The following is a 23754-nucleotide window of genomic DNA, read 5'->3' on the forward strand; positions in this document are numbered from 1 at the left end:
ATTCTCTGGAAAAAGCTTTCATTTTGCATGGTTGTAAATAAGATTAGAGTTGCTATGTACACGTTAGTCTGAAGGATGAATCATAGTTTTGGTATTGCCTCAGTATGTATGAATCTTCATGTTAATCTATTGTATGAAGGAAAGCTGATTTCTTGTACGAGGAAACTTGAAAATAGTGCAATGTAAAAAAAAAAAAAAAAAAAGAATTTGTAAAATCAAGGGTGAAGGTGATGTTTTGTTTTTCCGTATAAGGGGTGTCTTCGTCTGTGGCACATTTTGAAGTATCCTCAAAAAATTACACACTAAACTAAAGCTTCAACCACACCACTAAATTTTCAGACGTGTTATTTTGGCCAGGCAGAGACTCTCCTATTGTTCTGCTTTCAGTGTCTTTAAGGCAGCATTTGCTGTCTCCAGACCACTTCATCATGAAAACTTTCCCAAACTTATTTCCGAGTTGTAATACAGCTGCACGGTAAAAATTGTCAGCATTCAAATGCAGTCCCTACACTGTTGATCTTTTTTATAATGCTGTGATTTGTTTTGGATCAGCAGTGGTTTGAACAAGACAAACAACATACCGGATTCCATCTGAACCTAAGGGAGCTGCCAGGGACACAGGTGAAGAGTGATAGTGGATGCATTTCACAGCCAAAATGAAAAGCGGCAAAACTGATAAGGTCTCATTGTTGCACAAATAGAAAAAGCTAACAGTTTGCATATCAGAAATATCAAGTGTTAGGATTTGACTCAGAACTGCTGAATAGTAGTAGCTTGTTTGCCTTTGGAGAAATAGAGAGGAAGGAAATGTCATGCAGCAGCATCACACGTGATAGTGATGGGAGATGGCAAACAGGGAAATAGACCTTTCCGATGCTGTTTCCTAAAGATACTGTTTAGACTGGCTCTGATGGCGGATTACTAAGGAATTCTGATTATTGAATATCTGCACTTGGCAAAGAATAAGAGAGGAACAAACCTCTTTTGAAGTGCACAACAGTCTCCAAAGTCACCCTTGTTTTGTTCTTAATTCAGTCCTCTGTAAGAAATAAAATTGGTGATTGTGTTAGGAGCAGAGGCAATAGTAATGCAAAGAGAATAAATGGTAAGATGTATGATTTTTGAACTATCTAGAGAGGATGAGATTAAGAAAGCTTTCAAATGTCATGTGCTTTGCACCAGACCACCAAAACACAGTGAGGTAAAACAACAGATACTGGGTTTCTGTGGCAATTCATAACCTACAATTAGATGCAAAAAAAATGAGAGATTAGTTCACAGGACAAGGCTCAAGTAAAAAATATTTGCTTAGTTCATTCTCTTAATTACTGTAGACCAGCCTTAACCCCCACACAATGGTGGAACTCCATCCAAATCCAGTGTAGGCTGAAATCAATGAATCTGTTCCGATTTACATTAGAATTTAATTTTGTCTTGACAAGCTCTCTGAAATTGATACTCACTGCAATACCAACTGCATTATAAAGGATCATATCATGCAGGCAACATGATGCACTTTGCAATATAATTTAACATTAATGTCAAATTAAATTACAAAGATAAATTTATGGTCTCTCTTAAAATCATTTAAGAGCTTAATTCTGATCTGAGATGTGTAAGACACAAATCTTGCTTATTGATCATTGAATATACAGATAGTTGTGAGAGAAGAATCGCATGGTATGATGGGCTGTAAGAGACTTTTTGTTACGATACAGGCTTGTGAGTTGGTGTATTGATCCTTTTTTGCAGTTAGGATCTCTGCTCAAGGAGAAGGTTCAAGCAGGTCACCATCATTGTAGAAAACACCAAACAATCTATATACTTTGGATGAGGCCAGATTGCACCAGGAGGTCCATAAGGAAGAGTTAGATGGTGAATTATTCAGTTTCTGTGTTTTCATGGTCTTCAGAACTAAGCCCATGAGGAGGAAGATGAGACTTCTCCTGCAAGTACTTTTGTTTTCATGAACTGGAAATACATAGAGCAACTGGATGCAGTTTGCCTCTGCCATTAGGATTCCAGGAATATCTACTTGTGCTATTGAAACCAACTGTCCTTATTTTGCCTGATTTGTCATCAGGGGAAAAGGAAAGGGACCAGATAACCTTCAATGTTCATGCCGGTGTTGAGGTAGAAAGAGGCATGAGCCCAGCTGGTGCAAACAATATTAAAAGCTCATGAAACTTGTGTGATGCTGCTAAAGGAAGGCTTTTTCAAAACGTATCCCCATTGTACAGAGGGTGAATAGGAAAAACACCATTTACTGAAAGGACATTCTTTTAATGGCTGGGTAATGAGAGGAATAGTGAATAATTTAAAGTTGCAAAGTTCTTGCGAAGAATCCAAAAAAAAAAAAATCTATTAAAAATAGGTATTAAAACTTTAAAGAGAAAAGCAAAAATGAAAATAGTAGAGCTCCTTTCTACACCCATAAACTATAGATCTAAATAGAAAGATTAAGCAAAATCACAAGGAAAGTAAAACAAGTTACCTTTTCAAAAAGTCTGAAGGGAGAGGGTCATCAAATAGTTACAGCAATGACCAGGACACCTAAAACATTTTTTTAATGCTTAAGAGTATTGTGAAATGGAATTAATTCCAGCACACACTGTGGTGATGAGCATACTGCCAAAGTGATAACTAAGTAAGGCAGATGTTGGTCTCTTCTCCACAAACGCAACTCCAGCATGAGAGGTGCCCCTCAGATGGGGAGAGGAGAGCACGTGTGGCCAGTTCAGCATTCATGACGTGGCATCTCAAAGGTGCTTCACGCTACTCATTACATATAGACAGAAGATGTCACTAAGACTGCTCATGTCCAGCATGGGAAATGGCTGGTTTGGTACAATACAAACGCTAAAGAGGCCCTCAAACAAGGCTCTCCTCAAGGGAGAGTGTGCTCGGCTGTCTGCAAAGCATTTCAGCAGCAGTTCTGCGAGAACAAGGGCATTCACAGGATTGCTTCTCTGGCTACAGAAGTGTTGTACCCAGAGCCCTTCGCTGGTATGGACACACTGCAGGGAGTGGGGAACCTGAACTCCTGGGCAGGATGCAGGGAAGGAGGGAGAAGTGTTTTGAATTGTGAAGGAGGCTGGGTTCCTTGCTGACCAGACCCGTGGGTTTGATGCTGTCACTGATGCCATCACACAAAAGCCCAGAATTAATGGCCATGAGAGCTAGCAAAGTTTCCATAATCACCTGAATTGCTCTAGAGTGCATGGAGGAGAGGGCATTGGTGGAAGCTGTCAGCTAGCTGATATGTTAAAAAAAAAAAAAAAAGGAGGGAAGGAGAGACAGAAATAAAATAAATAGGGGTCCAAAATATTGATGAGAATTAGCTGCAGCATTGGTGATATCTGTGCTGTGTTAAGAACTGTTTCCTACCTACTCATAGTATTTGACTGGAAAAACAGATTTATTTTTTTTTTTTTTTTTAAGCTTAGCTTTACCTGAAATGAATGCTGCTGCTTTCCATTCTCACAGTTGCTGGGAATTGAAATGGCTGCAGATACAGAGCAGTGTAAAAACACGATGAGCTATGTAGCTTGGGAGCAATTGAGCAGCTGAATACTGCATTATCGAGAAATCATTTGCTACCTCTGGGTGTTAGTGAGAAACTGGAGAGTCCTAGACTGGCATTCAGAGCAGAGCATGGGATGAATAAACATTATGGAGTGCTGAGTATTTACTAGTGAATCCAGCACGGAGCTTCAGTACTTGCATGTCCCACTGCATCTTGCAGGGTTGGCAACACACAGGAAAGAAATAGTGAATTCCAGAGCCTTGTGGCAGAATTGATCTTATATTGTTTCCTAAAAAACCAAAGTATCAATGAAATGAATGACATTTTGCTTAATGTGCAGCAGGCAATCTGCATAGCAAAATAACCATATTTTCAAGTGATGACACGTGAGAACAATTGAAATATACATCAGTAGTACTCAAGGGACTTGGAGATAGCTACATGAAATTTCTGGTTTTGTGTCTATACCTTACAGTTGCCAAATTACTCCTGGCTTAGTATTTTCCCTCTTATCTAGTTGAGATAGGAATCTCTTCAGAACAAGGGGTTCAGTAGTTTGTAAAATATCTGTGTATATCTCTGGCATTGAATAAATAATAAGCTGTAGATGCTAATGATCATTAATATTGCAAATGTTAAGCTGGAAATTCTAATTCCTAGCTTCTTAGGTGGTCGTAAGTATAAAGATTTCTTGACTCGGTATGGTGAGCAGTCAGAAAATATAGAACCTTCTCCAGTGTGGAGTGATGGCTATTAAGTATATCCCAGACCCAGTAAATCTCAGGTTATGGAATTTGTCCCAGAATCAGCTCTTGCTATGATATTGTGCTGCAAAACAAGTTTCTGCATTTTTTTAAAGCTAACACAAAATATCCACTCCATATAGTTTTGGAGATATACTTAAAATAGAGCCAAGTTCAAGCTGATGCAGCTCTGTCTTGCTGAGCCCTGAACTAGTCTAAAACAATTTCTTTGAGAGGTGTGATCACGTTCATCTTAATGAGGTTTTAAGTCAAAGCCTAAAGAAAGAAATTGCAGTGACATTTTCTTAAACCTTTTCATTAATTTCTCTTTAAAGCAAATGTATTTAATTTAGGAGTAAATTCAGTAACTGTGCCTGTACCCTATTTCCAAGCAGATTCCTACTTCTCTCTGGATACCTAAAGCTCATATTGTTCCCTACCTATGTAGCAAAACCAAGGACTTGAATCTGCTTATACACTGCCAATTTAAAAATCTTTGGCACAGAAGGAATTGGAAACACAGAGAGAACAGCAGTCACAGTGAGCAAGTCAGGGATTACTCTGTGGTCCTGGACTACTTAAGCTATTCGCATTGAGAGCTGCCCTTTCGTTCTGCCCCAAAGATCATCTAAGGTTTCACTGAAATAAATGAGCCTGCGCAGACTGGATTTTGAATAGTCAGGTTGGAATAACTACTTTTATAATTGAAATGGAGGTGGTTACTGAATTTGCTGCTTGCTACACTAAGTACTGCAAAATTTCAAAATTGATCATTTATTTATTCCATGTATATCATTACATAGGACGTACAATGAACATTTCTTATTAGTGTCCACATCTCAGCAGGCGTGCACAGTGGCTCTTCAAAAAGTGGAAGCAGGTAGCAGAATGGAATGGTGAGTGATGGGAATCTCAAAATCACTCATTTTGGCTTAAAATTTATCATGCAGGGAAGGGGCATTGATATAGTTTATCCACAGAAACACACTGATAGAAAAGACCTACATTTGACTTGACATACTGGGCAAGAGCTTAGAACAAAACAACAGCAATCCCCTCCAGAAAAGCAAGTGTGTAAAAAAAGCCCCTCATTTCTTTTGGTTCATAAAAATACCAAAACATTTCTCATTTATATCTCCATATTTTTAATGGAAAACAAAGATGGCTTTTAATATGGAAATGTTCTGTATTCACATGTGATTCTTTAAAAACACAAGCTATTTTGAGCAGTGAATTGCAAGCCAGCCAGTGAAAGAAGCAGCAATATGTTCCTAGGAAATTTTCATTCCTCCCTCTGTTCTGCAGAGGAATGGTATTAATACTTACATTAATTTTAAAAAACAAGCATGAGCAGAGAAATTTAAACTCAGCTATAAGCCTTCCCTGTTTCTAACACTGAAGAATGAACGGCGTTGAGGGCTGCAGCAGAGCGTTGGTGTTTCGGTGCCGCACAGCTGCGAGTGCAGGGCACTGGTACGGGGCTTTCACCCTGCTCCTGAAGTCAGACTTCCAGGGGCTAAAAAAAACAGCCATAGTGTCTCCCCTGCCTCATCACAGATGTATCAGTAACATATCATGGACCTCTGGAAATACATCTGTGGGTGTCTATAAAACAGTGTACGGAAACATTTCAGTTCTTTTCAGAAATCCTGCCCCACTGAAGTCAATGGGACCTGGCACTGGGGCCAGGATTCACCTGACAGCGTGAGCTGGAGCCCTGCTCTCTAGAGCACATACGGGGTATGCAGAGGGAAGGCTGCTTTTCAGCATAGAAATAAAATGTCATTGTGGTCAGATTTTTTAGTTAATAACTCAGAATCTTTGTGGAGGATAAAAAATGAGCTCTAAAAGAAAGTACCGAACCCCTTCAAGGCTACACAGTGTATTCCGGGTGTACCTTCACTGTCAACATCCTGCCCGAACATCAGACAGTGACTAATAGTCCTATTCGAATGTTTTCCTGTCACTTTTAGGAAGGGTTGTAAATCTCTCCGAGCTCTGTCTATGCAACAGTTCCTACCATTTTCAAGTGGTTAATACAAGCCTTCAACCAGAAGTTTCAAGCATCAAAGAGTTAAACCTAAATTTCAGTAAAACTTTGGGGAAGACTCTTTTCAGGTTCCTTGCTGGTTTGATTCAGAAAAACTGATGTTGTCTCACCATAATTAAAATTTTTAAGTATCATCTACCAGAAAATTTCAGATAATTCAATTTTTTAATTGTTGTTAATGAAACTTCTGCTTATACAGACAAAACTGGGAAGAGACAGTTCCCAAAACTTCCTTCTTTGGGTAGACTTTGGGACTTGTTGGCTGCCCAGCACTCACTAACCAGATCTATTTCCTACTTTTGAGAAGCTGGCTGGTGGCTCTGTCAGTCTCAGCACCTAAGTATTGCAAGGCTCGAGCCCCACTGAATTCTCTTTAAAATGCAGGAGGCATCGCCAGGCAGAAAGGCTGCAGCTCTTTTGTGCTCCCAGCACGTCAGCAGGCGCGGGCTGTTTGCTGGGCTCGCTCTGCCACCTGCAGCTCCCGGCCGGCAGGACCGCAACGCCTTCACCAACAGCCAAACAAGCCTTTGCTACTGGAAATGTGAAAAATCTCGTGGAGATAAGAGGTTTCACTGGAGAGGGCAATTGCTAATTAAATTAGCAATAGAATACGTAAGCTTATGGTATGCAAAATATGGTAAAAGAGAGCTTTCACCTGGGTCTTTCTGCTAATCTTCACTGCTCTCAGTGTGTCTGTTCTCAGAAAATAATCGAAACCCAGCGTTAGAACAAAAAATCATAAAGCTAAATCCATTCTTGGTGTGACTGGAGTGATCTCAGAGCTTAGTCTGACCCCTTACCTATGAAGGCCGATTTTGGCTCTGCTGATAACTGAAGTATTACAGGAAATTATGTGCGGATCCATATTCTTAGAACCCTCCAATGCCTGTCTGCAGTGCTTCCAATATCTCCTCATATAACTCAGTTCTTGAAACGTGACTGTTTTTCGAAACCTATAAATGCTAGTCTTCTCCTCTAAAAAAAAAAAAAGGCACTAAAAAAATAAAATAAATCAAATCCTTCCAGATGTGTTTTACTACACACACACACACAAAAATGTGCTTTATTATGTTCCCTACTTTCACTTCCCTGAGCCCCAAGGGTATAACATTACAATTTTCTTAAGTTGGACCCAAGCCCTGTAATTGATGAGTTGTCCATAGGATCCATATGGAACTCTAGCAAAATCACTGACACTCTGTACAGCACCAAAACCGTGCATGTGTCCAGTGTGTGCTGGGCACCCACAGGTACAAACTTTTCATGCCAATGATTTCTCTCACTGTAAAGAGCTGTGTTAATCTCCAGCAGCAGACCCAAGTCACAGCCATGACAGTGAAACAGCAATGTTTCCACAGTAATGGTCAGACATCATTGAGATGTGTTCAAATAAGAAAACATGACTGGAAACTAATTCTGATAATACTGGGTTACTAAGCATCATGTGGAGTTCTTCCGGTAGGGTTTAGTGCTGCAGAGGGAAAGTATATTATCTATCGTGATGTTTTAAAAGCTAAAAGAAGCATATTTTTTATTTTACCTTTACCCCTCATTCAATTGCCCACATACTAACGACACCTTCTAGTGCCTGAAACATCCACATGGAGCCTTGTGTCCTTCTGGGACAGCAAGGGAGGTCAGATGGATCCAATCCAGGGTAACCAAGGGCACCTACATGCGGGCAAAGGAGTCCCACCTTTTGGGTTGCCTAAACATGGAGCTTGGAAATGTCTAACTCTCTCAGGCATTGCCATTAAAGGTTCTGGATCCCTAGAAATGTAGAAGTTATTTCTGTAACGACACATCATCACTACAGCGAAGTCTTTAGGGTGTTTTCCTGGGTGACTGTGTCTACGCTGTGCAGAAAATCCTTGTAGAAGAGATTGGTTTTGTTGGTACTCCAAACATTATTCTTATAATACTACACTAAAGACTTGCACATTTTAAGATTATCTAGTGCTTGAAAAAAATTGTTAAAGTAGATGTTTTGAAAAGGAATCTTACAGAGCGAGATCAGGTGATCTGTGGGGAATAGGCAGGCTAAGCCTCCGGCTTCTTCTATATGCCAATGAATATAGGAGTATGTAAAACATTTTGTTAGCTTTGTTTTAAGAAGTCACTTTGTAAAACGATGCAGTCAAATCAGCCTGCCAGTTACCTTGCTCACCAATGGTTAAAGATGGCAGGTGGTTTTGGCTAACCTAGCTCTTAAATGCATCTTGGCCCCACATTTTTAATCTGGCTTTTTGCAAAAGCCAAACTACTGATTGTCACTGGCGAGTTCCTCAGATGTGAGAGGTTTGGACCACAATCTTTTCCTGTTTCAGGGATTTTGTTTTGAGTCACTTTAGGTTTCAAGTAGGTCTCAGAGATCACTGAAAAAGACTGTGAGATTTAATAGCAGTTATTGTTAATCCAGTTCATTTTACATTTGTGCCCAATTCATGTGAGCTAGACACATTTAAAAAGGACTTGTCACTACAGAGTGCAATGCTCTCAGGCATCCAAAGCTGACCTTACAATTTGCAGACTTTAGAGGGAGAAAATGGTTACGAATTCCCCAGTCTCAGAACCAGAAGAGGAATTCACGCAAGTCCATACAGCTCCCAAATGCCCAGGCAATAAGACCATCCCGTGTCCCAGTGAAGGGGTCCCAGCACTTGTGATTTTTAGTCCATGCATGTGAGATCAGTCAGGCATTGCTACATTTTGGGTCCATATCTAGTTCTAATTTTGTGTGTGAAGTGGAAGCGATTACAGACAGGATTAGCAGTCAAGACATCTGCAGACAGCAAGGACTGCATAGTTCTCCTCCGTGCACATTACAGTTAGCACACAATAGGAAACATCTTTGCCAGATGATAAAGAAGAAACGTTCTCTTTGGAGTAAAAGTGTCATGAATAAAGTGTCCATGAGGAAATCTTGGAAGACCCTACATGCATATTTACATACTTTTAGTCCCAGCAGCAGTAGGGCTATGTGAGTGTAGTGCTCTGCCCAGGCTAACTAGTTTGTTAAGAATTATCACAGCTATCTTTTTCGTGCTAGTTACTATCTGCTCACAATAAGACAATTTAGGCAGCCCTGGCAGAAACCGAGACATCTGAGAACCAAAGCAATGGTGTTGATTATGATCATGAGTCTCTTTCTCTCACACACACACAAAACCTGAGCAAGTGCCTGCAGGTTTTCAGTATAAATTTAATAAGAACTCAAAATACAGCGCCTCTTTCACAGCATAAACTGAATCCTGCACGTACTTTAAGACCTGATGCTCTTAATTTTTGCCAGAATATTGAACGAGAGAAAAATCTGAGCCCAAAGTACACAATCTGATAGCAGCTCTCTGTTTATTAGATTACCTTGCAGATATTTATCTACAAAAATATATGTAAAAAGTCTATGTAAGAAAAAAAGTCAATGAGGCAACTGCAGATTCAATTTCTGCAGTTGGAAGAAAATAATTCCTCATACTGAAGTTCTTCATTCTCCCTGCTGCTTTATGTTATTTCTGTTTTAACTGCTGTTAATGAAAGGCTCATCAAAAGGCAGTGCCAATACACAATAATATTTAAATGCTGAACTAATCTCTTAGTCCTCATGGCAGCTCCCTTTCAGCTATTTTCTCTGCATACTTTGCATCTGCATTTGTATGAATGAGAGTGGGGTGCACATGGGGGGAATAGAGAAAACATTGACCGGCTCTGCAGCTCAGAGAGAGGAATTTGCCTCATGTCTTACATACTTGTAAAAGCATGGAAGGAAATCAGCGCCTGCTGAAGTAAATCTAAAAACGCTCCTTCAGTGAGACTTGCTAAAATTAAGTAAATAACTCAAAACAAGACTCAGCTTAAGTTATGCCTTTCTGCAGCTGCCATTCTAACTTCTAATAATTTGACCAACTTGTTGCCTTATTTCTGTTGGTAAAAAAAACCCCAAACCTTCCCCTGCTTCTAAATACAGTTTTGCTTTGAAAAATTACTCTAAAAATGACATGCAGGCTCCATGTTTATTCTGTGTCAGCTATTTCTTTATCAGATGTGCTCAGTTAGCAAGTAAGGAACCTTTTCCTCCTATGTGCTGGCCCTGCAAATCCCAGGTGGAACCTAAGGGTCAACCTGGATTTTTTCTTCTCCCGTAGGATGACCAAAAAACAAGAATCCTGCAAGCAAGAGTGAGCCCTCAATTACATGTATGCAATTCTGTAGTCTTCTGTGGCATTGCATAAGGTTTAACTGACTGGAAATGATTCTGTGGTGATAAATAGGAGGGAGTAGAAACCAGCTCACTGTATTCTTTATGCTAGATCTGCTGTGCTAACAGGAGCAAAAAGCGGCTAACAGTGATTTTAATTATTAAGTGAACAGATAGAAAATATATGACTCTATTTTTAAAAAAAGGTGTGTTCTTGAAATTCCGTGTTTTCAGAAATCTCCAGCTGCAACATAATAGAGCACTCAGGCTGACAAGGAAAATAAAATGCTTCACTTTTTTCTTGGATGTGTCATTCATGTGATGGGAAGAGAATGAGTAGTACTCATAACAAGAAAGGAACAAAATCATTTGAATTATTTTGCGTGTAATAGCAAGATAAAATACCATGTTTACAACCTTCATTTATGGGAAGTCTTCATTGTGGAGTGCAGCAGGTCAGAAGATGATTGTGTATACATTTCGCTATAAGGCAATGATAACCCACTATGCGCATTTTATTATTTATTAATTTATCTTTGCAGCTTTGGCAATCAAGCGTGAAAATTTTCTACTTTTCTGAAATCTCTGTAGCCTGGAAGACCAGAATTGAAGTTTATTTGATTTTTTTTTTTTTAAATACTTAAGATAGCAAATAGTGAGCAAATGTTTTCTCCATTCAGAGTTTCAATCCTGCAATCCCAGTGCAGATTAAACCAAGCTGTACAAGGCACACTCTGTTAGCAAGGGTAAAAAAAAAAAAAGCCAAGAACATACTTTCTAGCTATGTAAATTCTACTCTGACTTTTTCTTCCAGTTGTGTGTAATACTGGAGCCAATGCAGGAACTGATGTCAAGACATAAAACTTACAATCTAAGTCCTCGAGACTGCTTGAAGACTTGCTTGTTTCAAAAATGGCAGAGAATGGTGGCCCCACCAGGTATGTTTCATTTCCAGTATTTTACTTATTTTATAGTTAAATTAATATAGAAACAATGGGAAATTTTATTGCAAATTTACTTACAAAGGAAAGTAATAAGAATTAGCACTGTTCCAAAAGTAAGCCTGAAAATTATTCTGATGTTTTATGGTTTCAGTCTGACCCAACTGATTTATAGATGTGCACATTCAGATGGTTTCACTGTGACTAGGATATAATTTAGTACAAAAATATGTGTAGATGGAATGCAAAACGCATACTGGCTCCATTAGAATTCATCATTTGTGTAATTCACCGTCCTGCTGTGACTCTGAAATTACAGCTAGGATTCATAATTAATTGTCTTTGAGACTAATATAATGTTATTTACAGGCCTGGACCTAATTTCCTTCTTCTTACACCTCAAAATAATAATTCTCTCTTTTCTCAGATTATTAAAGATCTGTATGTCTAAGACTATTCACATGGGTGCCCAGGCCAAATTTCAAAAAGTACAGTTGCCCTTCTCTTCTTTTCCAATTTAAGAAAAGTTATGTAATTGTCCGGATTCAGTCTGAGTTTGGAAGACTCGCAGAGAAGTGGCGTTCAGTGCTCTTGAGCATGTTCCCTCGGGAGTTGCCGTTTTAAAGGTGAAATCCACATCGGAGGCAGAAGGAACTGCAATGGTGGTTGCTCGTAGGCTACGTCGATGGCAGCAGGAGGGCAGAAAGCTCCTTTTAGCCTTTGCCTCTGGCTGGGTCAGATGAGGCTGTACCCTATGTTGGAATAAGACCTGGATTTTTGTTTGGCACTAAGTGTTATTTGCTGTGTGACCTTCACCAAGTTACACGGTCAGTTTGAACATCATGGTAGACATCATGATACTCCCATTGATAAAACACCTTCAAATATCTTTATAGATAATGCTGGGAGAACAAACTTCCTTAGACCATTATACAAAATTGGAAGCAGATTCCATTGATTTGGGTCCAAATATTATCCTACGGTTCATATGTTAAATCTAATACTACTACAAGTAGTACTACTACTAGTAAACATAGGAATTAAAAACTAGATGAAGAAATATTTCAGCACTTCTGCTTATGGATTGTTTTAGTACATGCGTTACAATATCTGCCATCTGCTTTCCTTCTTACCGGTGTATTGCAGCAGAACCCACAAGACAACCGACAACCAAACGGAGAAAAAGGAAAAACTCTACCAGCAGCACTTCCAACAGCAGTGCTGGGAACAACGCAAATAGTACCAACAGCAAGAAAAAGTCAGCTGCTGCGAACCTGAGTCTATCAAGTCAGGTACCTGTAAGTCTCGCTTTCCTTTTAGGCCTGAATTGCTTACGGTGCTTTAATTCTTTCCTTACATTGTACAGAAGGTGCATTCTTGAGCCTAAACTGTCACAAGCAAAAGGCGACCGTGCAGAGCGTGCTGTGGAAGCTGGGGAATTAGTTGAGAGGTGTGAAGAAGCCATTCTGCAGTGCAGCTTTAACAAGTGACCCTCAAGCAGGGGTGTCCTGAGGACCAGATGTTATTTTTTTAGGGCCTGGGGCCAACTCCCCTTCTTGTCAGTGGGAGTCCTTCCACTGGCGGTGGGACTCAGACGGGGCCTTGTGTTCTCAGATATAGCGTGAGTCTTGCAGACTTCCATCTGCCAGGTGCTAAGCGAGGGAGGGTCCCTGTGCAACAGGACAGTCATACCTGAGCAGACCACTGATCTCTCTGTGTTAGTGTTATACCTTGCCCCTAATGGGTGCTGGCTTCAGATGCTTCAGTGGAACAGGTTATGAATTAACTTAGCTGCTGAGGTGATCTTTTTTTCCAACCACTCCACTTGCAGAGGGTAGACCCCTGGAATATGGGCCTCAGCTTATCTACCCTGCTACCTGTAACTTTTGGCATCCTAATTATATAGGGAAGCACCAAGTCATTTCCAGTACTCTACCAGCACTTTAATCATCACATTTATTGCCTTATTCACAATATAGGGATAATCAGACCCCAAATTGTGACAAAGTGTGCCTTGGTCAATAAGGAGACAGCTTATACATTTCAAACCTAGGGAAATTAACTTGATATTATAGGAATTGTAAAATGGTATCTTGGGAATAACATGCAGGGATTTTTATTGGATTTCTGATCAGCAGATGAGAAAGGACTAGGTTTCTTCTGAAGCCTGACAAAGAATATAGGTCTTTTATTCAAACAAAGCAGGCACTTCCTAGGAAGCTTGCATACCCAGATAAAAAAGAGAAGTAGACTAACACCAGTGACATGAAATGAAGATTTTTGTTTAGCAACTGATTCAGCAATGTGCTGTCTTACAGAAGCTTTGGGCTTCAGAACATTAAACTCATATTTTCTCCTTGTCATATTAGAATTTTCACATGGCTCGCGTCCCCAGAGTCAGATTCTTTCCCTAATATAGGCATCTCTGGGTTTTCCTCGCAGCGCAAAGCAGTCGGAAGGCCAGCTACCTGATCCCCGCGTGGCAGGGGCCACTCTGCCTCCCTGTGTCTGCGAGAAAACCTCTTGGATCAATAACCAACCATATTTAAGAATAAACAGGAATTAGGTGCAAAACTGAGCAACCAGCTAGTTGCCTGCTGTCTCCAAGCTTAAAAGACAGCGAGATCACTTTATCTCAGCTACTCCCTGCCCTGAGTTCAGTTCAGCAGGACCAGAATCTGACCCCCGGCCTCTCTTCAGCCTGCGCCTCCCTGGAGAGGCGACTTCTGTTGGCTTCAGCGGTAGCCTTGTGTACTCACATGTTTGAGTGTAATTGAGCCCTCTGATAGTTACCTGTCACTCCCACTGATATTCAGGCTGACTTCAGGTACTGAAAGGCTACTCCTGATAGATTAAGTAGTCAAGGCTTCTCTTCCTGATGGAGCTGATAGCTGAGCATCTGAGACATAATGGTGAAATTTATCGTGGTATGAGGGATGGAGTTTTAGTCTTCATTGACTTTCAGGATACTTTTCAATATTGTTTGCTTTCTGTACCAGAGTAGCGAGATGGTCCAAAGTCTTTTGTATGGAGGATCAGGTTCCATTTTTAGGATGCATCTCCTTTCCCTCTACAAAGTGGAAAATGCTGTTCAGTTTGACATACTAACAGCTCTTCCCATCTTCCCCACAGCAAAGATAGCAAACCAGATGGAACTGATGGTTGGGCCACCCTGGAGAGTAGACAGAACTGAAAATAATTTTAGCAGTAGGATATTTTGGTGTAAAACTATTCAACACTTTTCAATTAAATAGAGAGATGCTACCATGTTTTTTCAAAATTATGCATTCTTTGAAGTGGGCCTTATTACAGGCATGCCACTTCTTTCTGAAGTTAGCTGCAGGTAGCAGTAACTTGCTTTCTGGTTTTTTCTCTTAACTGTTCCTTCAAGTGAATCATTCAGTAGTTAGTGTTTGATTTCCCTTATATGCGATAGAAGACAAGATACCCATAAACACAATTTGACGGTTTTCAACTAACTAAGAGTTTCATTTGGCTATAGAGCTTTCTGTGAACGGGACTTTCCTGCTCAGTAGAAAAAAAATACTGAAATCATTCATTTTCAGTGTTAAAAGCATTTTCCTCCTCATTGTTAGAGAAGAGGAATGAAATCACTGTCCAGATGATTCACATACCCCGAGCTAGTTTCAGTTCCACTTTTCCCATCCTCGTCTCTGGAGAACCCCAACAATGAGCACCTGTGCATACCAAACCTGGATTAATATGAAGTCATGTACTTCAGCTTCCTCTTCTTCTCCAGTGATTTCAGTCTCTCCACCGTAATAGAATCGAACTCATAATTTCCTGTCCCTTTTATGCTCTTATATTTGTTTCACTTTGATAGTAAATTAATCCTGGTTAAAGAATACGTTCTTAGTCTCTATTCTGTGCAGTGTTTCTTGGTTTAGGTTGTTAGTAATTATTCGCTTTTGCTCCTACAGTAATGCTGTGCATATGTGTGAACTTACCATGTCTCTCATCCACATTTCTCACCCACACCATTAACTTCTGTTTCTTTAATGAGGTCTTCACACTTGGAGAGGAAAGTGTTCCATGTTCAGGACAGTGACTGGAAAGTGACCATCAGCTATGACAAAGCTTGAAACTTAAGAGAGATTGTCTCCATAGGCCCTTCCAGATCTTCAGATAAATACATGGAGCTAAGCAAACCTTGATCAATGAGATGGAACGTTTTTTGTCACATATGTGTTCTTCTTCAGCAATAGGAGGTTCCATTTCCTCTACCTGGGTATTTTCAGATCAGCTCTTCAGGCAGGGACAGTACTGACAATACAGAGCCAAGCCCAGAAAGTGAAATGATGTGGTTGCATTTCCATGCAAGGGTCAGGTTGGCACTGCAGCCTGAAGTTCAGTTGCTGAAGCCTAATCAATCAGTATCATTTGTGCCCATTGTGTTGACTTAAATTTATTAGCACTTTGACTGTTCTAACACATTCTGGTACACCTTTAATAACACAGTCTTCAAAAACATCTTAAGGGTCTCTGTCAGTGGCTAGGTATGCATCTTCCCTCTCATCAGTAATTTCAAAAGTAATTTTGAAAAGGAGCAGTCTCAGTCTGTCCTCATATCTCTAACTATTTTTTATAGTTTCTCAACCCCTCTAAATAAAATACAAAGTTTTGCCCCTTTGACAGTCACTTGCACTCTATTACATTCATTTTCCTTTGTAATGTGGTTTCTATGATTCTGTTCTCATGCTACTAGCTGCAGACTAGTTCAGCATCTCCTCTTGTCAATATGACTCTTCCTGCCCAAGTCCCTTGTTTAACACCTTTCCTACATATTATATATTTCCTACATTCTTAAGACAGATGTGGTTAGCCAGTATGCTGCATAATTGCACTGCACAACTCATGTCTAGGCTGGCCTATGACTTTTCCAGTGATTCTTTTGACCTGAATCTGTAAGTGCTGTGGCAAGACACTGTTGTGTGTTGGAGGTAGAACCGAGTGCCACTAAAGTCTCTCCAAAGGCACAAATACAAAAACCTTTTTCTCACCAGAAGTTTTCTTCTCTCAGGCTCTCATTGGTGCAGGCTCAATACTTGCATTGATTTCCACAGATGCACTGGCTTTTTTTAGTGCTTAAAGACAGCTGGCAGAACAGGGACCCAGAAACTGTAGTCCGCTCAGCTGTCTTAGTCTCAGCAGATGCCAGGCTTTTGAACTGTTCTCAGATTTGTTCACGTTCTCCATCATGTCTGATCTTTAGAAGAAACATTAACCCATTGTGCAGAATTTGGAATTACCAATTTCCTCTTTCCTCCAAAAAAAGAGCAAAGATGGGCAAGACTCCTTCTGCAAGGTTCATAGAAAACCAACCTTTCTAATGGTAGCTTTCCTATGATTTTAAATAAATTAGTTATCTCACTTAGGTGTGTCACTGCCTTATACTTCCACAGTATTAATTTCCTCTGATATTTGAAGCTGTCTGCAGTGTTTTCCCAGGTCTTTGCTCGGTTTTCAAGCCTCTTTACAGCCTAAAATTGTATTCCTTTGCATTTTTCATATTCTTCTCCTTCAAATAAAACTTTCTTCCAAGCCCAGGCCCCTGTATGTAGAGCAGTGACTTGTACACTGTGATCTGTGGATTACAGGTGTATGCAAGATCAACAGAAGAGGTTCGTACAGCCATATCGCTTAAATATTACTTTCTGGTAAGTTTAATAAAAAATGTGCAGATTGATCCATTTTCATCTATTTGAAACTGGAAATTTGACAACAATGCACAACTGTCACAAACTCTAAGAACCATTGCTCTAGGCTGCTCCCAGTCATAGCCATAGAAATTAATAGGCGGATTTACTGATTTACTAATTTACTCATGGAGATCCTTTTGAGTGTAATACTGTAACCATGAACCCAGTGAAGTATTTTGTTGGAAAGAATAAAGCATCACTACATGCCACTAAGTAAATCAAATATTCTTTGTTACATCCAGAGTCTTAATTAGAGCCTTCTTGAACTCTTAAAGTGAGTTACCTCAATAATCTCTTTTTCTCTTTGTAGTTCTCTGTAAGCTCCTCAAAAGCCAAATCCATAAGGAAGGGAGCAGTATGGTCTCTTACGTGTTTCAGAGACAGGGGGTGGTTTTAGGTGGTTCGTTATGTAGTACCAGAGCTACAGTTCCAGAGCCAGAAGATTAGTGTCAGAAATGATCCTCTGTCTCAGAACTGTGCAATTCAGAATCCAAGATTTAGCTGTAAGGAGAGTGAACAAACTGGTTTTCAGTTGTTATGCTTTAGGAAGAATATTCCAAACAAGACGAGAATATCAAGTTAACAGAGAGGACTATGATAAGATGTGAAAGATAACAATTTTCTTCTAGAAAGTGTTTACTCTGAAACCTAATTAAAATGTCAGTTCCATTTCTATAGATCATTTCAACACCAATGTCGGTCCAATGTTTTTGTCTTGGAGGCAGTGTGGGCAGCAAGGGGGCTCTCACTCATTAATAATTTTTGTGGCAAGGAGATAAGAAGTCAATTATTAAAAGAAGGAAGGCAGGAAGGCAGGCAAGAAGGAAGGCAGGCAGGAAGGAAGGAAGGGAGTAACCTTCTTTCGACTTAGCACGCACTTAGAGGTATGCTGGCTGCTAAAACTAGTGCAATTTTCAGTCCTTGGAATATGAGGCTTGCTTGAACAATATACTTGATAGTTTCTGACATTTGTAGTTATCTCAGACTTGTGAAGCACTGTTCTTCTACTTCTGGGGACTCTGGCACCTGAGCTATGAGCTAATCATCCTAACAAATTGAGCGGGGCTGCGCATTAACAGCAGCAGAGATGGCAGGCATAAGGATGGGGAATTTCACATAGCCCACCACACATTTAAACTTCCAGACTCCAGTAAGACATTATTTAGCCATGGGATGATCTTTAAAATCACGAGTTTAAAAGTTTAGTTATGTAACCGGGCATAGCAGAGATGAATTTTGAGGCTAGGTATAAAATGATGAAGCTTGAGAAATGACCGGTCTGTTAAATAGAAGTGCTTGCATTTGAGTTGTGTATGAAGTGACCTCTGTGTATAGCTTTTATGCATCAATTTAAGTTTGGATGGCAATTAGGGTTATTTCAGGATTAAAGGTATGATATACGTGAAAGCTGCTTTTGTGGTTATATTTTAAATAATACATTTCTATCACGTAATGTAAAACATCCACTGCTTTATTTACAGTGCTTCACTGCAACCATATTTTACTATCATGAGACATTCCTTGACCAAAAATGTTGTTCTAATCACAGAGTAAATTAATAAGATTGAGTGACTACAGTCTAAATCTTTTTTAAACTAATCTAGTCAAATATGTGCTACCATAACTAGGCCATAGCAGTGTGTGCTGCCGTGCCAGAGACTAGGGTTTAATTCTTGGATTCTGCTTCTCACTCCATGAGCAGGAGCTAGGAGCACTCCAGAGCTGCAGCCTCAACCCTGGGAGGGATGGAGCCTTGTGTCATTCAACAGCAGTGACCCCCACTGGCCAATTTAAGGAGAAGCATTGAGGGGCTCTAAAAGGAGTCACTTCCAGTCCTCCTCAGAGGTTGGTGGTCATTGCACGGGATCTAGTGAGTGGAGGTTCAATGGGGTGCACTCGGTGGGGTCTTCAGCTTTCAGTCTGAGGAGCAGAATCCTCTCTGGGGAGGAACCAGCATGTGCGCTTCCTGAGACACTATTTTTGCCTGACATAAGTGGCAGGATTGTCAAGAATATATATATATATATATATATTTTAAATGTCCTGTAACTAATGCTGTGATATCTATCTTTTAAATAGAATGAGGGATAACTCCACTAACTTCAATATAATTGTAGTTTAAATCCCAGACAGAGAGACAGATACTCAATAGCACGGAGAGAAATGTAAGTGCAAACTGTCCTCTCAGTGGGTGTCATTATATTAAGGGAATAATATTTGCAAAGAATCTGAGAAATTAGAGATGGAAATACTTACAAGGTCATTGAGCATCTCCCCGCTGATGCACGAATGTTTCCTGCCACAGATTGAGGTTTTTCCCAGCCCAGTGTTAGGTGACCTGAGCAGCAAAGCTAGCACTGTTCCACTGGGGTCATTAATCCTCACTCTGCGGTTCTCAGTAACAGGGATATTGTCTTAGCAGTGGGGGTTATATTTTTGTTTACTAAATGCCATCTTAGTACCCTAGTTTACATCTCATCACATTGGCCTAAAATGATCCTCTTCCTTTTGCACTTGCAGCTGTTAAGTATATTTTCCCCTCCCAATCATTTGGTGGATGAAACACATTTAATTATTTCCCGTGGCCTCCCCAGCCAGCTGTTCCAGCCCCACAGTCATTTTTGATGCACTTCTCTAAGTCTTATCCAAGTTGCCAACCTCTTGCTGGTATGGCAACAGGGAGAACTTGAGGTCCGTACTCAAGAGCATTGAAGTACGAGGAGCTGTTGCCACCTCGGTCCGTGACTCCGACTTTCAGCCACTGTGGTCCTTGTGCCTGCCGTGTCACACCGCACGCTCAAACCTAACTTGCTGTCCTCTGCCGGGTCTCTCTTGTCATTCATGCTCTTGCAATACAACAGGGTCAGGTCTGGTTCAGCAGTGCGCACTGTACATTGGCTGTTGTTTAGAGGGACTAAATAAATTAGGATAAACTTTTGGTTATAAATGCCTTTGTCTCTTAAACTTCTATGTTGCAAAGCTATGTGTGAGTTTTATTTAACCAAATATAGACCATGTAGAGAAGAAATCACGTAACGGTTTCCATTTATTCATAAATTTTTACCATAGCACAGGCTGAAAATGTGATATAAACATTCTTCTGTAGCATGTCAGCCTTTGCTGAGGGATATGGAGAAACAGTGTAAATACTTACAGGCAAAAATTTGTATTGTTTCATGGTGAAGGAAGTACATATCTGATCAAAAAGAAACCTTACTGAATGGAAACATTTGTCTGCTGTTTGCTTTTTACAAATGTTTTTACATTCATAAGGAGAAACAGATCCTTTAAAATACGAATCTGTTATTTGCTAGGATTCTTGGAAAGGCTTGTTAAATCAGCAGGTACAAAGCTAGACATCTGGAATCACTGCACTTTCACCCAACGCTAGCTGGTGCCCTGCCACCTGAGCTGCATGAAAAGATGCATCCCACACATTTCTGTAGCGGTGAGCACAGCAGCCTGATTCTCCGTTGAACAGAGAGAACAAGAGAGCTCGCTGGCTTTGCACCTTTGCTTTCCAATCTCAAGTTTGCACCTTTCTATCCCATGCTGGTTAGGTTTTTTGCAGCAAATGTGTGATGCACTGGAGTACAGTAGGCGGTTTACTTGTTTTCATGGAAGGACAATTTGTACTTAAAGCAGTGATTAGATGAATTCTTTCTTGCATGCTTCAGTTTTTGATGACTACTAGCTTCATCAGTGTAATTATAATTAGCACTCTTCATCTTCCTTTTACGGTACCAGCTGGACAGATTGGTCCTCTTACTGCACAGATTGGCGGCAGGGTTGCCTACATGGAGTTAGGTGACAGGCACCATGAAATAACAGATGGTAAATTCAGGGCTTGTTGGCAATCAGCAGGTTTTTGCTAATGACTTAATTAGCTATGCAAATTGTCAAATCAGTGTGAACATTGTTTTTATCGAAAACTTTACCTAAATTAATTACCATAATTAAGTAGCAGGATGTCAAGTATATTGGATGCGTAAAAGGGCTTGGCTGGCTATGGATAAGAGAGTTACCATCTTTATTAGAGTGCTATGCTCCACATTTGAGAAGTCTGAGGATGAGAAATGTCGTTTCTTTTAAACTACTTTTAACATACACATAGCGCCGAGTTGCAACTGAGATGTACCCTGGTGCCTTTCCAAATAAAATGGCTCAGGAAAGAATTACTGGGTAAAGGCTAAATACTTCAAGCAGGAGATTAAGGCAGCTTCATAGCCTGCTTATTTGCTTAAGATCGTGCACATTTTTCAGTCTACCTGCTTTTCACTTCTGGGGTTTCTGAGATCCAGAGCCATGAGCATGCGGCTAGAGAGATGTGTTACAGTTTTTCATTTAAATTAGAAAGAAAATGTAAGCCTGTCTCCTGGTTCCTACTATGCAGGAACTTTTAACTCTGTTGTTCAAAGATCACAAAGTTAAGAGATGCAAATTCTCTAACATAATTTTTTTAAGTTGATTTTTTCTCTCTCAAGGTTTCCATATAACAAATATTGGGTGCTGTTCACAGGATGTGATGGTGGTAGGAGAACCAACTCTGATGGGCGGCGAATTTGGGGATGAAGACGAAAGGCTTATCACTAGATTAGAGAATACACAGTATGATGCAGCAAATGGCATGGATGATGAAGAAGATTTCAACAATTCACCTGCACTGGGAAATAACAGCCCATGGAACAGCAAACCTCCTGCTAACCAGGAGACTAAATCTGAAAACCCCACACCACAAGCTTCCCAATAGGTTATTCTGCAGCAGTACCCGCTGCGACATATGTCAGTGGGTTATTAATTACTGTTTCACAGAATTCTTCAAAATCAAATTTTTAAAAAAACAGCTTTCAACAGATACAGTATCTATTTCTAAACTAAAGTGATGTGATTTTTTTTAATTAGGGAAAAACTCTTGTATAAGCTTCCCTATACATTTCTTGGAAGCATTCACATACAATATGATACTGGCACTGACCTCAGTTAAAATAATTGAAAATTAAGTAGCGTTTCATGGCAAATTTCTGACAATACATTTTATTGGAAGGGGTTGTTTTTTTCCTCATCAAACAATGGCCATATTTTAACAAGTCATCAGTGCTCAGGATCTCATTAACGTAACTATGTAAAACTTTTTACAATTGTAATATATTTTCTGCTTTTCAACTTGCACCTGAAATTTCTTGTTTCAGAAAAAAAGAAACAGCTTTTAAGGAAAAGTAATTTAAAGTAACTTTTGTTCCTTCTTTAACTTTTCTTTCATCGGTTAATCATTTAAAGGATCCAGCATTTTTCATTTATGTTTAGCTGATGCCAGTAGATACTCTTTCCATCATTTAATAAAAATGCTGAAACAAGAAATGTCTTTTTTTCATCAAAGACATGAGAAATATTTTTATGTGGAAAAAGACACCCAGTCCTATGAGAGTTTACGCTTTGTAAAATTGCTGTCGATCCAGATATTTTAAAGCCATGTAATCCATTAACTTTGTGGGCAGCTTAATAAATCTAAAACTTCTGTGTTTTTATTATTGTATCTGAGTTGGCTTTGTTGTTATTTCTTTTCATAGTATATTTCTTGTATAATATTTTTGTAAAGCCCCCAAACCGTTTTTTGTTTTACTTTTTTTTTTTTTTTTTTTAAATTCCGGTGTATTTATGTGAAACTTTATAAAAGAAACTAATTTTTTCATTTACATATTAATATGTTCAACTCATCATGTAAAGACACAGTGAGTCAGTGTGTTATATAATACAACTGTATTTTATGTATGCTTTGCCAATAAGTGTGCCAATAAACTGTGTTAACAAACGTGCTCTTACATAGTGCATTTACAGTTCCTCGCATGCAACAAACACTCATGTGCAGGATCATGCACCAGGAGTTTTTGGAGTCAGTGCTTCAGTGAATTACAATCTTTTTCCAGCAAAAAGGGAGGTCTGTAGTTTAGGTGTGAATCGCTTACAGCTCGATTTGGTTAGATGCTCTTTTTTAAGCATTAATGGTGCGTAGCACGGCAGGTCGGAGCCAGCGGCGAGAGCCCCGCGCGAGGGGCACCCAGCGAGCGCACCTCCCTCTGACCTCCGCACCCCTCGCCTGCCGGGGCTGGGGCTTATCGGAGCAGGGATTTCCACTCTGCTGAATTCTGTCCGATAGTTTCACGGTGAGTCCCTCAACTGGGGCTGAGAGGATTTAAAAACGTTCTCCTCCTTTCTTCCCTTTGCTATCAAATCAATTGTTCACGGGAGCAAGCGAAAGCTGGGGCTGGCGCAGCCGCTCTGAGCACGGCCCGGCGGGGGGAGCCCTGGGCTGGGCTGGGGGGCCCAGAGGCACAGCCTGTGTCCCCACGCTGCTCAGGAGCCCTGCGAGCAGGTGGCAAATACTTACAGGGACAATTCAGAAATACTGAATCCACACGATCCTGCCTTTTGTGCAGGGGAGTGATGTTTTGCTCTTGACTGAAACTGTACTCTTAATACTGCAGACATTACAAAAGCTCCTGAAGGGTTCCTGTTTTTTTCCTAAGTGTACCCCGAAACCACTCTAGGGAAATGTGTTTCCCAAGCATATATAGATATTTT

At 40.1% G+C, this 23754-nt stretch overlaps 1 protein-coding gene across 9 annotated transcripts in view; it reads left to right on the forward strand.

Moving 5' to 3' along the window:
* Positions 1 to 22817, forward strand: part of LDB2 (LIM domain binding 2) — a 218114-nt gene extending 195297 nt beyond the window's left edge. Inside the window, exons 6-9 of one of the 9 annotated variants that reach the window (XM_065633699.1) lie at positions 11329 to 11452; positions 12602 to 12753; positions 18875 to 19020; positions 21695 to 21783. In XM_065633699.1, the coding sequence (XP_065489771.1) occupies positions 11329 to 11452; positions 12602 to 12753; positions 18875 to 18982 (384 nt within the window). In that variant the 3' untranslated portion in view covers positions 18983 to 19020; positions 21695 to 21783. Of the gene's footprint in view, positions 1 to 11328; positions 11453 to 12601; positions 12754 to 18874; positions 19021 to 21659 lie in introns of all 9 variants that reach the window. The other 8 variants (XM_065633700.1, XM_065633703.1, XM_065633702.1 and 5 more) reach the window with 8 other exon arrangements.
* The last annotated feature ends 937 nt before the right edge of the window (positions 22818 to 23754 follow it).

This window comes from Caloenas nicobarica, chromosome 4 (genome assembly GCF_036013445.1).
Source record: "Caloenas nicobarica isolate bCalNic1 chromosome 4, bCalNic1.hap1, whole genome shotgun sequence".
Lineage (NCBI taxonomy): Eukaryota > Metazoa > Chordata > Aves > Columbiformes > Columbidae > Caloenas > Caloenas nicobarica.